The sequence below is a fragment of the Diadema antillarum genome, unplaced genomic scaffold, assembly GCF_040938485.1.
Source record: "Diadema antillarum isolate AM-2024a unplaced genomic scaffold, OU_Dant_1.0 scf00000070, whole genome shotgun sequence".
In the NCBI taxonomy this organism is placed as follows: Eukaryota; Metazoa; Echinodermata; class Echinoidea; order Diadematoida; family Diadematidae; genus Diadema; species Diadema antillarum.
The window spans coordinates 3,488,533-3,504,349 of NW_027270959.1; the positions used below are offsets into that span (position 1 = coordinate 3,488,533).

The window sequence follows — 15,817 nt, forward strand, 5'->3', positions numbered from 1 at the left end:
ACACCCACACACACAAACACACATGCTCAAAACACTTACACAGGTACTTGACTCTCATACACCTGCCAATGCAATTGAAATGAAGTGAACACTACTACCAACTAAACCTATATAGAGCAAAGCTCACTCTAATCACTGTCTTTCAGTTCACTGCCCTGTTCATTGTCACTTATCACGGCCCTGTTCACATTCGTGTCATTTATCTCTACTTCCATCTCCCTCTACAAACTGTACTTACTTTGTCTTCTCTATCATATCTTGTTTCATTAAATTCCATGCTAATATCTTTGCAACCTTTGCTTTTTTCTTCTCTCTATCATCTCTCTCCCTCAACCCTAATAAAGACATTTGCCCTCATTCTTCTCTTCCGTCCTGTGAGTCCATCTTTATAATTCTCTCTCACTTAAAACATTGCCTCAGTGCTTGATGTGTTGCTTATTTCCTTCACTTAAACGTTTTTTCCCTTGTTCGATTCCCTTCCTTCCTCCTTCCATCAATGGGCAATGCAGTCTGTCTGAAACTTAGAGGTTAGGACGAAGTAGCCGAATCGATCAGCGCAACATTTGTGTACAGCGTGTCAGACTATGTTGTTTGCTGATCGATCGGCTGCTAAGGAGCTCACTCGTCTCTGTCGAACACCGTCAACAGCAGGCCGCATAACACGAGACGACAGTCGCGTCCCACGGAGAGAGGTATCGAATGGTGTGTCAGCGGCCTGGCACCTCGCCGGTGACATGAGGTAATACCAGCAGAGGGTGCCGTGCATCCTATACGCATTCGCAGACATGGGATGTCATTAAACACCAGAGGGAGCCCCTCATTTGCATATGTCTTGTGAATGATAACCCACATACACTGTATCACGGGCTCTCTGCTCCTTAGGTGGAATTTCATGGCAAGAAACACTTTCTTTTTTTCTCTCATATCCATTCTGACAAGCCCTTCAGAAGAACCTTTACAGTCAGTGACATTGTAGCTGTGAGACTCTCGTGAGAATGCCTCTATCCTGATTCAAGGGTTTGTCTAAGATACACACTTGACATCCCCGATGCTATCTGATTTCTTGATTTCAAACAGCTTTAAACATAAGTGCCTGAATTCTCCCTACAGTTTTTCAAAGTTTGTTTGATTAGCATTTGAAATGCTGGCTTGTTAACATATTTCTTTGATAAAGTCTTGAGACATTAAACTCAAGAAAAGTGCATTTATGGGTGATATGGCAGAAAACAAATGGGCATTTCAGTACTTCTTTAATGATAAAAAAAAATACAAAGTTTCTTCCCATTCACATGTGCATCTTACTGTGGTGTTTTGAATTGTGCCATCAGCTTTACATGCCCAATCTCCTGCAGCCTCGACTATGTTTAAACTTCACAGAAAATTTTCTCTAAACTGCGTTTATCTGCTTGCCAGACTTGTCAACTGTGGTAGCATTTGTTCTGTTTTGTGTTTATCAGTAAGGTTTTGAATAGCCAAACTTATTACATGAAACAGATTTTTATAGTTACTGGGGAATTTACACATAAAAATACCAAGAGTATGAAATCATGGTTCAGCTGTCTTGGAATTTTGAGGTGATTGGTTACATGTGATCATAACCATCCAACCTCTTTGTCATCACAGCTAAAGTTAGAGCAGTATTTGTTTTTTGGCTCCCGCTTTCCACTGAAAATATCTCTCAGCGGAAGCTTAAATTTCTTTCACAGTATCTAGTCCCTATGTGCATGAAAGTTTAATGCTTTAATAATTAATAAGTTCTCCCTATCGTTGATCCACGTTAGGGAATAGTTTGACACTTTGAGGCATTCTAAGAAAAGCTCCCCTTCCTTTTTTTTTTCTTCTGAATGATACGGACAAGGAATGGGTGTAGGGGGAATGGAGCTCAGTGTTTGCTTACACAAAGAGAACGTAGTAATTGGCAAACATAGTTTGCATCTTGAAAGCAAAGGATGGGATTATTATTGCAAACACTTAAGGGGCTGCAGTCGGTCCCTGTAGTTTTGGGTATCAAAAAGATTAAAGTGCACAACGATTTGAGAATGAATGTTCACCGCTATGCTTCAGTATACTAATCTCCCACTGACCATCATGTGTTCGGTAATAAATGTTTCTATGTGGACATTGTACTGAATCTCCCTATTCGCCCTTGGGGGAAAGAAAAAAAATCAATACTGTGCATACATATACATGCTATCTATCATTAATAACATAATATAATAGCAAGTAAGCTATTTTTCGCTTATCTACAAGACTTAAATTTTGATTACATAAGGTTCCTTCAGCTGGCAACAAGTTTTGAGATTTTTTTTTTTTTTTAATTCAGAAATTACTCTTCCCATTCTCATTTGTAGCTAAAACACTACATTTTTCTTGATGTTTTACATGAAAGTTCAAGGCTGGATGCTGGCAACACTAGTCTCAATCTTGTAGAAATACCCTCAAGGGGCCCAGTTGATCAAAAGACACAAAAAATAATGTGTTACTAGGCAAAAACCATGGAAGTGTCGCAACTGGATTCCAAGATGTCTACCCATATACTTGGTTCCCTGTCGGCTTTTTTCTTAAGTTGTTTGCTGCAACAAGTTGTTCTCTTTATGAATCTTTAAATGCAACTCAGGCCCCTTTTCTATAGCACAATAATTATGACTATCTAACTAAATGTCATTTGGGTTCTCAGTTCTCTAGCCACCTACAATGTATACTGCATCAAAGTCAGTGCATGCAGCTCCAAAAGGGAAAGTATAACAGTTTGGCACATGAATAAAAGCTGACCCATTAACTCTCCAGACGAGACTATTTCGGCTTCTAGCACCGATATTCTCTTTTTTTTCCCCCGAAAATACTGCCAGCAGCTGGCGGAAAAGTGAGGATTAAAGTAAGAATTTTGTCCTGATTTATTCAAATACAGATCAAGGCCAAATGAGGCAGACCAAAGGGGTAAAACCCCCGGTCAGGAAGGTGTGACCGCTTGAAAGAGAGTCTCCCAACACCTGCAGCAGACGAGGAAACGGTCAAGAGAGAGAGATCTACCGTCTGTGAGACAGACAGACAGACAGACGACGGAAGAGACAGAAAAACTGGAGCAGGAGATGAAGAGAGGGATTGTTTGGGGCTTGGGGGTAAGGTGGTTTGGCAGCTGAATATTGGAGATGATGCTGATGCTTCCTACAGTAGAGAGGCCACAGACTTCTAAGGTAGGGAAAGAAAAAATCCCTACCGGTGACTTGCAAATATACAAAAAGACAGAAAAGGAGCAGATGCTACATGGACATTAACTTTAACGGAAGGGGATGTTGAATGGACATTAATTTCAGTCAAGAATCTTGAAAACAGGAAACAAACTCAAAACTAAGTTCTGAGTATGATCCCATAAACACACCTAACTTACAGTGACAAATATAACATTAAGAATCAAAAGCACATGGTCTTTATAGCGGAGTCAAACATACACAGAGCTAACAACACACAGTCATAAAACATAACATTCATACAATGAGTGATCAATCTAAAATTATTATATGCTCCACTGACTTAATTTCTTCACATATTTTTTGCAGGCATATGGCAGCAAATTTAAACATTATATTCTCATATAGTTGTGCAAATAACTATAAAAGTGGATATTTTCGCGCAAGTAATTTTTCGGGCACGGCTGGGTGAGATGAGATTCGCATGTTTTTAATTCTGTGGAATCAAGACATGAACTCCTGGAACATACGGCAGGTAAAAATATTTGCGTACATGTAATTTCACACTAGTTTCTGGTTGCGTGATTTGCGTAAAAATGTCTACGCCGCAAAAATGTCCACTTTTACAGTACTTGCGAATGCCACTGGTAAACTTAGCAGGAAGGGAAAAAAACAGATGGAAGTACCAAAGACAGGCTCCAAGATTCATTCTTCTAGTTGAATGATGTCATGAATTTGCATGAATGTGCACATATTCATGACATGCAAATGAGTGAATATGTGTGTGTGTCTGTGTAGTGAATATTTAACTTGTAGTGAAGACAGAGAAGGCTTACATCCTTCGCTCCAGGAAGTGATAAATGATGAGTTGCCCGGCATCCTCTTTCCGAAAGTGAGAAAGGCTAGACGCTTTCAGTTACGGAGGGACAGTCGGCGGGATGCGGAAGAGAGGCGAAAGCTCAGAGCACGACGTCGGCGACACGCAAACACAACCAAGGTGGGGGGATGAAATGACAAACTACACGCACGTAGCGCGTGTGACATGGATCCCACTTTACATTCAAACAAAACAAAACAAAAATCTGGACGGAGGTCAGAGACCAGATGGATATGCGAGGGAGAGGGGGGGGGGGGGGGGGGGAGGGATCCTAGACAGATGCCCAGAGTGCCAGACACTCATCCTTCAAGCTGCCAGGATTCACGTTCTTTTTCTCTAAAGGTGAAGGAGGATGAAGAAAGATCGTGTCAGGGAAAAGAAGGAAAGAGGAATCCAAGATAAGAGGAAGAAATGAAGAGAAAGGTGACGTTAAGAAAAAGTTTTTATGACTTTTTAAGTATATGCACTGCTCCATGCCGCTTTACACAAAGAAAAGAAAAAAAGACCAATAAAATACATCTGGAATAAAATATACCAGGAATAAAATATAGCCTTACAACAGTAATTTAATGAGAAAAAAAAAGTTTGTGATATTTGCAGAATTGGGCAAATGATTGGTTTCATTGTTTGTACAGACTAAAGGATATCATTCCAATATTCTACAAAAACAAAAATATTTCTAAATAATTTCTACACCCCCTAAAGATGAAATCGTTATATTAATACTTTAGTTACTGTCCTGCTAGACTTAAAAAATAGTGTGAAATGATTGTCTAAATGATGTTTAAGTGATGGAAAACTTCAAGGCACTATTACGATCTATTCACATCTACTCGAGATGAAACATATGCCCACCCTCCCTCCCTCCCCCCCCCCCCCACCACTACCACTCTTTTTATCTTTCATCTCTTCAGCATCTCCATCTCGGTTTGGTTGCCATGCAAATGAACTCCTTCGGGTTATTATCACACCCCGCTGAAATTGATCCCCGAGTCCACGTTCTCACATTACCACACGTCTTCACCCCTGGGGTCAGGGCTGACCTTAAACAGTTTCACTGACCCCAGATCTACTGCCAGGGCAGGCATTTTCCCCCCTTGCTCATCTTGAACCAAAGTCTGGGATAATACTACGTACAATAACAGGATGAAATGTCAGGTTGGGGGGGGGGGGAGGGGGAGGGGGAGAAGGAGGGTTATAAATACTGTATATCATGCCCTCAGAATGTTCTAAGAGCGCGACACATGATACTAATGTTTCAGGGATGCTTTGATTTGCATTGAGAAGAGTAAAAGCCTCCATTTGGTTTCCAAGAGCAAACGTTTGCCTTTGACAAAGAGTAGAGACAATTGCTTTAAATTCCTGAATTCTTTCAGATGGTCTCCACTTTAATCTAGCAATAGAGACAAGTGCTTTAGATTGTTGAATTCTTTCAGTAATGAAAATTGGTGAGAATTTCTTGCCCATCATATCTCTTAGATAACCTGTATGCCAACCCCCCTCCTATCTATTCTTCTTTTCTTCTTTTTCATTCAATCTCTTTATATCCTTCTCTTTCCTCTCCATCACTCCGAAAGCTGAATCAGACACTCACTTTTAGGAGCAGTGATTTAACAAATGTTCAAGATATCACATTTGATGCAAATGTGTAGGTCAGTGGCATCACGAAACGTCCTACCATATAAAATTTTTGCAATAAAGCCTAAAATCCAAGGAGATATATTATCACTGTTTTTCTTAATAAACCATAACAGTAATTATATGGTTTAGTCTGGAAAAACTTTTATCATAACTATTGTTCACATTTTGTATGTTTAACAATACTTAACATCGATTATACTGGTTCAAATTTTTACATTGGTTGTTTCTATCTCTAACTCACATTTTAGATTTATTTTGAAGTACTAATGCTGGGTTTCTGTTTCATCTGCAAATGGTAAATTATGTCTTGAATGTCCCACCTTTATTTCCCAACCCTACTTGAGGGACACTGTGCCAACAAACAAGACAAATAATCACCTTTACATGTATTCCAAGGCATACACTGCTGCTGCATACACACACCTGCCAAGTACAGGACCTGGTAGATGCCCCCCCCCCCCCCTTGCTTTCCCTATAGTCTCTCCTCATCTCATTCTTCTTTCTCATTAGTTCTACAGTCTGTCCTTCATATATCATCTTTACCTTCATCTATCTCTCTCTCTCTCTCTCTCTCTCTCTCTCTCTCTTACTTTCTCTATTCAGTTCAATGAAAAAAACATGACTGAAATCATTTCTAATCACAACTACATAACTGAATATACAACATCATTTTTACATTTTTAATTGATATATATATGTTAATATAACATCGTACTTACATAACCAAAATGTGTGCAAAATAGTAATTAATAACATCTGTGTAATATATATTTATTTTGAAACGAGTACAATAGAAGAGATTTTTTTCACAATCATATGAAATACTGGATGTTATCGAAATTATCAGGAAAGAAATGTTGGAATGAGAAATTCATCAGACAGCAGGGCTTTTGTGTAGTTTGCTTTGAAAAACAGAACCCTTTTGAATTATAGTCAAACATTAATGAAGAGAAACAGATGAAAGAAAAAAAAAAGTCATCCAGCTACAGTACATGCAACTAGACATAAACATACACAAAGAAAGAGACACTGAGGGGGGGGACCTAAAATGGGGAAAAAAAAGAGGAGCAAAGGGAGGGGAATGGGGGCAGGCACCATCACACTCAACTCTACTGATTTGATCATTTATTGTCATGAACAGTGAACACACTTGTTCAACCTATGCATTCCCCTCACATTCTCTTCTCTTCCCTCTCCCTTTCTCCCCCACCTGCCTCTCCCCCCCCCCCCATGTCTATAATGGTATAACTGGTAGAGTTTGTATTATTGATAACCTGTCAAGAGAGCAAACAAGCCAATTGTGGTCGCAAACATTAGAGTGTCTCTAATGAGTGTGTGAGGTTTACCCTCACTACCTCGAGTGCACTGCCGCTTCGTCCGATATCTGCGGAATAAGTGTGACCCTACTGACCTGCTTCCACTCAATTCATCATTTTTTTTTTTCTTTTAAAGTCATCCTCTTTGAATGATTAGATCAACACTACAAAGATGTGCCTTTTAAATCATGACTAGATAAATCCTCACTACAGGTACTCATCATCTGCAGTTTGTGATTCTTTCTAATAGTATAACAACTTTCACATTTATCTTCATTGTCATCACCACCATAATCACTATCATTATTCCCCCCCCAAAAAAAAAAAAAAAGTAAAATGAAACACAGACACCTCACCGAAGCAAGCTATTTGAAACAGATATCAGTATCAAATCTGATGTCTGGATGTAATATGAATGGTTTGTAGGTATTCTTGCGAACTGGACAGCATGAATCTCAGTCTAGAGGTAAGTCCTCCTTAAAAAAAAAAGACTTACAGCAAACATCAGTTTTTCATGTGAATTGAACATGAAAAATAAAGTAAATCAGAAAAATGCTCTGTCATTCACTTTAGTTGTCATTGGAGGTGTCTCTGCAATTTGAATGATGCTCTCTACATGAAAATAAAAATATATAGATATCCATCTACAGTGGACTCCCTTTATAAAGAAGTCCTCGGGACTGGCAGTTTTCTTTCGTTATATCAAAATCTCGTTATAACCAAACGAATGAATTATAATAAACAAGAGAGGATAATTTGGCAGCCTGAATATTTACTTCGTTGTAACCAGAATTTTGTTATAACCGTGGTGTTACGTATAATGAGAGTGCATTGTACCATGTAGCTACAGTTGTTTCTAGGAGTGTTTTATCCTAATGCAAAATTTCTTTCTCTATCTCTTTCTCATTATATTCTTTTCTTTCTCATCTCTATCTGTCATTTTATCTCCAACTCTGTATCTCCTCTGTATCTCTCTCTCTCTCTCTCTCTCTCTCTCTCTCTCTCTCTCTCTTTCTCTCTCTCTCTCCACAGTGAGATATATATTTCTTGTCATCTCTTTCTCTCCCCTTTGTGGCTTTGGAAGCTGGCACAGTGCCAAAAAGAGGCATCAATCCCCTGATCTACTCTACCCTACGTATTTTGAATCACAGATGTGGAATATATACCCGCAATAGTGTCTTGGCAACGTCTCGGTTACATCTTGCTCAAATTCTGAATTAGGATCATTCCATTTCTCAGGCAGGGATTCGGCAGAAAGCTGTCCCTGTTTTCAGGCGGATCTTGTCCCCCTTTCCATCGATGTAGCCAACACACTTAACAACCATTTGGGCACCGTAAATATTCATGACGAATACATAGAGGAGGTACGGAAGGGGGGAGGGTAAACTTCTTCAAGCTTTTATTCACCGGCATTTCAAATTTCACAGGAGGCGGAAAACCATGAGAACAGACGCCGTCGATCATTAAAGCCGCGCCACGCACGGTTTGGGGTTTAGAACACAGACTGGAGGTTTTAAGAGGGCTTTAGATGCACTCTCAGCCCTCGCTGACCAGACCAAAAAATAAACAACAAGGATGGATGCATGCAGGAGGACGATGGGGCTTTGTCCACTCCAAGACGAGCAAATCTCTAAATGGGCCGTTGCTTGCTGGGCAGTTTGTCCTCCTTAACAGGGATTTCTGGACTTTGGACATCAATCACAAAAAGGGGAGAAGAGGAGAAGAGGAGAACTCTGCAAGACATTGGGCAGAGTGCAGAAAAGTGCATTTAGAATCTGTCAGAAAATGGAAAGATACATGCAGTCATATATTAACCCATTGAGGATGAGTCCCAAGTATACTCGGGCAGGTGTCTGTTGAAAATGCGTGTTGCAGCAAAAACAGTCCGTCCTCAAAGGGTTAACTCCTTTCAAGAAAACAACCGATGCAGGATAGCCCAACTTAAATGAAGATTTTTTTTTAATAAGAAAATCAAACAGGAAATATTACAGTTCTTTCAAACCCCTGCATAAAAACTAATTGCATATGATCTGACACTTTCAACTACAAATGACGCACAATATGTCATGCAGAAATTCACAGTCGAGTATTCCCTTGCCAATTACTTTTTTTCACATACACATCAAGACTTAAATGCAAGCATATTGCATGCTACTTCAAGAACTTCATGCTACAGCAAAGTCAGTTGCTATCCACTGTACTTATAAAACAATTCTTTCACTCCAATTTGATAATTATAAAGATAATTATGGTTACCTATATTAGAAATGTTTTATCCACAGAAGTGCTTGAGGCACCTGAAAGAAGTGTTAACAGAAAATAAGTTTTGTCTGTACACTTTCAATTCATCTAGTCTGTCAATTACCTTACTCAACACTCATCCCAGATATGATGAAATCAAAATCCACCTGAATATCTCAGCGAGAAGTACACTGTCCTCCGGGAAGAAAAAAGGGGAAAGACAGATACATGATTGACAAATAAAATTATCAGCTCAAATATGAATAGGTAACCACCCCCCCCCCCCAAAAAAAAAAAAAAAAAGAAGAATATATGAATGATGAATGAATTAAGAATAAAGAATTTAGACTGATAGAAAAAAAACACTCGAATTGGGCATATTTGGGAGAAAAAACAGATTTCTGAGGATTTTCTATACATTCTCCACCCAGTTCCTAGTAGCCATGTGTTGAGTCAGGAAAGAAAGCTTTATGTGGAATCAAAGTTGTCCGCTGCGAGGGCTACAAAACTGGCAGGCCTCTAAAACATTTGACAAACAAGGGCTCGAGACTCCCCAGGGAACAAATAAGCATACAGAGTGTGCTGCAGTTTATATAAAAGCACAACACCTGAACTGGGGAAAGGGAGCAGGGAGATGGTGTGTGCCCTGCATACAGGAGAACTGACGTTGGGCAGAGTTGGGGGGGGGGTGGGGGGGTGGTGTAGAGATCTGTGCGCAAGTCACTGTTTTAACTCAGCAGCATGCTAAGTAGGCGTAGGTGGGTAACTTTCTCGCACTGGTTTACCCTAGCTGCACGTTTGTATGCCCATGGATAGAAAATGGTTTTAAAAAAATGTTAAACAGAAGAAACAAAGGTCTATAATAGACATAGACAACACCACTCTCACTATAATGTAATGCTTTTAAACTTTTCAGATTTAGATTGAAGGGATTCTCTGGTAGAGAAGCCCCCCTAAATAGAAAGTGAAAGCCCAAACAAATATTACACAGGCCTACCAGGAAACTGACCCATGCAGCCTACTTGTGTTACATGATTCAAAGTGACAGATGTGATATACAGTACTTGAAGGTAAAGAAACTTGTCAAAGAGAGTTGCTCCCTTTAAAAGTCTTCTAAGTTTCCCAAGTGAGAGTATGGAGGCGCACTTTCTTGCTTCGGGGCCTCCGACAACTACGGCCAGAATCTGGAATGAAAGCTTTTGGATAGCGACTTGACATTAGCAACAATTAGTCTCCCTGGTACCCAAGCCGGAAAATGAAAGTGGAATGCGAGACACATTTACTTGTTAGGGTGGTTAATTTGCGGCAGTGCGACCGGGAATGGAGCAGGAGGCGGCGGTGTCACAGTTGAAACGGGATACGCCTGCGATGTTTGTTTTGCATTGTTGCTTTCTTATTCCCACACACGCGCCTCTTCGTCGGAAATCCGGTCGTACGGCGCATCTCCTGCTCCCCCGATCAGGCACCAATGTGCTTGTTAATTTCACACAAGATAGCCATCTCTTTCCTTCCCCATTTCAATGATCAACATTTGCTTGCACGTAGTCCTTCTGTTTTTCCATTTCCAACCCTCATTAGCTTCATTCACCAATTATTACCTGTGATGGCTTACCATCTTCACCAATCATCATCAGCGTCCTGAAACTTATTGCATTTCAATGGCCTTCAAATTGGAAACTGGTATGTGTTGTCTAGCTGACATTATGGTAAAAGTAGGGGGAGAATTAATCCCATACTTACAACCTGGCATGGCAAGATAACAGCTACCAGGATACAGCTAAGTGCATTTGTAGATAAATGGTTAAAAGGCAAACTTGTGACAGGAGAGTTGTTCTAATCCTCCGTGAGCCCCTGTGAAGTAGACAAAGCTAATGTCACATCACGTACAACACTTCGCGGCCGACTTCACTCTGAAGCAATTGACAACTGACCACTGAGTCACCAGTACATAATTGTACCTGTAATAAGATTCCACTGTAATGGTCAATTTGTGGAAGATGATCATGTGGTCAGGTGCTTATCCCTGCACAATAAGTGACCAATCACCTTTAAAGCCAAGATAAAGTTGCTGAACATAGATTTACAATTTCTTTTAGTTATATTGCCCTGACTCTCAGCTTTCCATTAATACATAACTTGGCCTACTCTACATAGTAAACGAAATAACTCAGATAGTAAGGATATTCCTTACTATTACATTTTTCTTTTGCTTTGAAGTTAGGAAGCACTTCAAATATATGTAGTAGGTGAAATCTAGAATCTCCATGAAAATTATCCCCAAAAACTGTAGTTTTAAAATTCAGATCATTCTGTGCAGAGGACATTATGACATTACACTTTCAATTTTTGGCCACATGGCAAATTTTCTTAGTTTTCAACCACATCACCTTAAATTTTGAAGTTTCTGATGTTTTAAGATTTGAAACTTTATCAGGGTGAAATGGCAAAAGGCTACCTATGAATCTTCTTGGCTGGAATTCACAAAGGTGGTTTTAAGTATAACTGTACATAGGATATGCAAATTTCATCTGCGCAAATGTACATGTATGTGACGGATCAGCTACGCCAACAGACATCCAATAACGAATGCACGCTGATACAAGCAGGTGCAATGTATGCATACTTCGTGCTCGTTGTAGTCTAAGGACTAACGTAGGCCACAAATATGATTTGCTACCTTTGTTAAATTCAGTTCCTTGTGTTTAATGTTGGTATTGAGGTACACTGAGTAGATCTAGTTTAATAAGTAATGGTAAAAGCAAAAGCAGAAGCAGGTACACAATAATATAGATTTTCAGCATAGAAAAATTTGCCTTTGAGATAGCAAGAAAGATGGACTGGTACAAACTGAAGTGAAAAGTGGACAAAGTCCTTGTGTTCTGTGTCCAGGAGGACACTGGCCCCAATGACCTGCGAAGAGCTTTACAGAGTCATCACCCCAAAAACCCCGACACAAAAACATTAGCAAAATGAAATAATGGAACGCCAGACAGAATGTCTGTCTAGTCCTCACAGATTGCTTGATTTCGTTTACGTCTACCGGGCACTTCCAACATAACAGCGTTGTGGTGTGCACAACAAAAAAAGTACGGAAGAGTGTGGCAAAGTTTAAGGGGACAAAATAGGGGAGGGGGAGGGAGATACCTGCACTTTACTCATCATTCTATTTACCGGGTGACGCAGAACTCACAATGTGGTTCGTCTCATTGTGCAGTTAATTAGGAAAGTGAGAGTCCCACTGGCAAAGGAAGGAAGGGGGATATATCAAATCTGTAATTTCATATTTCGTCCCGCCAACGGGCAGGATTCAGGGAAGGGAAAGAGAGAGAGGAGCGAGCAAGAGATGACATGAGAGGAAAAGGAGAGGAGTAGGTGGAGGAGGAAAGAGAAGAAAAGGAAGGGGAGCCAGCCGGCGTGAAATCATATTTTTGTCGGGCAGACACAGTTGCTGCAAACACAAAGCCGCGGTGATTGCGTCCTGCGGACATTTGGGCAGGAGTGTGGCTAGTGGGGTGAGGGTGGTGAGCGGGAGAATAGAAAGGGGTTAGCTCATATGGGGCATTATTTGTCTGTTTTTCAATTTAAATTGAAATGCCATACATTCCCTCTCTTACTCCATATTTACACCACCTTTTTCACACTGGTAAAACATTCTTTTCTTCCATCTTCTAACTTCGTTTATATACTTTTTCTCATTTATAATTTCATTTTCCTTCCTATCTTTCATTCACTTTCATTGTATTTATTTATATTCCCTTCCCCTTCTTTGCTCTTTTTTTTTTCTTTTTGTTGAATGTCTAATACTTGACATATAATCTATCACTATCTCTGCTCTATTCTCATTTTTCATTCTCTCATACACTACAAATTGAAATATGCACACACACAAAAAAAGGTATTTGCAGTATATACCTGTGCACAAATTCAATCAAAATTGTATAGACATACCATACTTTTGTAATGAAATTCCTAAATCATGTATTGGAGAACTACATAATTATATCATACATGCATAAATATCATATATCTGTATCTATCACACATACTTTATACACAAGTTGTATAACCAGTAAATTGAGATATTTACCTGGGAGCTTTAACCTGTTGAGGACAAGTCCCAAGTATACTCGGGCAGGTGTCTATGGGAAATGCGTGTTGTAGCAAAATCAGTCCATCCTCAACGGATTAATTAACCATGGATCATACTGCTCTATCTAGTCTTTTCGCAAGACACCTTATATACCCTAACTGACATCAAAGCTTGCAGCAAGCTTATAGGGAGTGGTTGCGCCTGTCATCAAGTCTACAGATGATACAAGTTGCATGCAAGCTTGCAGCACTGTTGACACAAGGTGGCAGCAAACCTTGCAGGATGTATCCTTGAACTACTCACGGTGGTTGCAAGTTTGTGGGGCAGAACCCCAGGATCACCTCAACTCTTGCAACTTTGTAACAGCATTGCTGTTTCCTGAACTAGTGGATTTTTTTTAAAGGATCACTCTTTTCCATGGCTTAATTGATTTCTTAATGTAAATTTTGCAAAGTATGCATTGTGTTTTTATACTATTATACATTCATTTGCATTTACATTTAGTACTAGTTCTTTAGTGTGTATACTTCTTTACATTTTGCTTGTATACTTTGCACTATTGTATTGCCTTTTTGTTCGATGGAAATAAAGAAATTGAATTGAATTGAAACTGTACTACATGAAGTGGTCTCTTTTATTATGGGGTTGCTCCCTAAATTGCAGAAAATTTCTACAATTTAGCTTGTATTAGTCCAATTGAAAGACAATAAGTTGCACTTTATTTCCAGCTGTGCTTACTATTAAATCACAGATTGTTTGTCTCTCTTTCTCTCTTTCTGTCTGTGTGTGTGTCTGTCTGTCTATCTGTCAAGCCCCATAATTAAAGGGAAAGACATGTACAGAAAAAAAAGTTTTCAATACACAGTTGTACCTGTATCATATCCATGTAACAGCTCAATGCTCCTTCAGTTTATTTCGAAGCCACTATAATGTAAACAGATCAGAGGCAAGTACTGGTATGCAAAATAAATACTCAGTGAAAAGATCATGATATGAATTCACATATATCCAAATGTTTCATTCAATAGGGAGTTAGGAGACATCCAACAGATTTATAACTAGCAGTTCTCACAACTATTTGAATGTAATCAGCACTTCAACACACCACTCAGACATACACAAGTTAAACTTGTTCTGATGCAGAGCTTTCAAAACCTCCACTCGATCGGCACCGCAACATCAGAAGACGTGATTTTAAACTTACCACCACAAGACACGACACTCTGTCTCCATTTGGCTGTTTGACAACGCTGCATACCACTGAAAAGAAGAACAAAACAGACAAACAAACCATGAAGTCTGATATTGTTTTGAAGTTAAACACAAAAGCCATAAGCAAAACAATACTGATCTTTAATCTATTGAGGACGGTTTGATTTTGCTACAACATGCATTTCCCATAGACAACTGCCCGAGTATACTCGGGACTCGTCCTCAACGGGTTAAGATGTGACAGCTTTGGTGAAGAAACAACTTGCATGATGAGTGCAGGAGGATTTGATGAGCAAAACCAATGAGAACCAAAAAAAAAAAGGATATTCAGATTGTGTATATTATTGTTAATATTCAAACTAAAGATGGCGAGTACATATTTCATCATTTCTCTCACCGCAACTGAAATTAATCTGCTACGTGGATTCTGCTTCCTGTCAAGATATGAAATGGACACGAACGATTCTGATATTAGCATGAACAGGAGGTCCAAGGAACGTTTCCAGATAAAGACTTTAGGAACAAAGTCCCAGCAAAAAGCCTCTAACACCCTTCTAAATTTTTGAATCCTGCTTTAAAAGAAAGAGTCCTTCACCAAGGCTTCCAACAGGTGACATCCCTTAACATCTGTAGCCATTGTTGAAAATGTAAAGCTGGAGGCAGAGTTGGTACAAAGGGAAAGAAGCCCCGATGACTTGGGGTTGATGCCACGAGGTCTACTGCTAGTCCTCTCGCACAGTCGGCCGTAATCAGATTAAGAGGCGAAATTTACATACCCGATTACCGGTAGCATGCCACCCTCTCCCAACCGTGGGATGCTCTCTCTCTCTCTCTCTCTCTCTCTCTCTCTCTCTCTCCTCCAAGTCTGGCCAATTTGCATCCATTGTTGGTTCACCCCGGCTCCTCACGTGTCGCAATTTGCATTTTTACCTTCCGGGATGATAGGGCTTCTTTTCTCGTCCTTTTCTCCTCTTTGACATCTCATTCTTTCTTTTTCATTGCTAGAGAGTCTGAGTTTTCTGCGAGAACTTGAGAGCGTATATTGAACGTGAAATGATATGAAAGGTGGACTGCAAACTCTACACTGGCAAGCAAGATGGTAGTTGATGGCAGATGTGTTTCACAACACACACTACTGACACAATAATTTGTAATCACACTTTAGGTTACCACATAATTATGTGGTGGCACACATCTGCAACATTTGCAGCTACAGCTGTCAATCAAATCAAACATCTTCACCAAAGTCGTG

The 15,817-nt window shown here is 39.7% G+C and overlaps 1 protein-coding gene across 4 annotated transcripts in view; it reads right to left on the minus strand.

Moving 5' to 3' along the window:
* The window catches only part of LOC139716797 (uncharacterized), a 194,949-nt gene that overhangs the window by 42,078 nt on the left and 137,054 nt on the right, over window positions 1-15,817 (minus strand). For all 4 annotated transcript variants that reach the window (XM_071628325.1, XM_071628326.1, XM_071628328.1 and 1 more), the window contains one exon: window positions 14,558-14,613. In XM_071628325.1, the coding sequence (XP_071484426.1) occupies window positions 14,558-14,613 (56 nt within the window). The remainder of the gene's footprint in view (window positions 1-14,557; window positions 14,614-15,817) is intronic.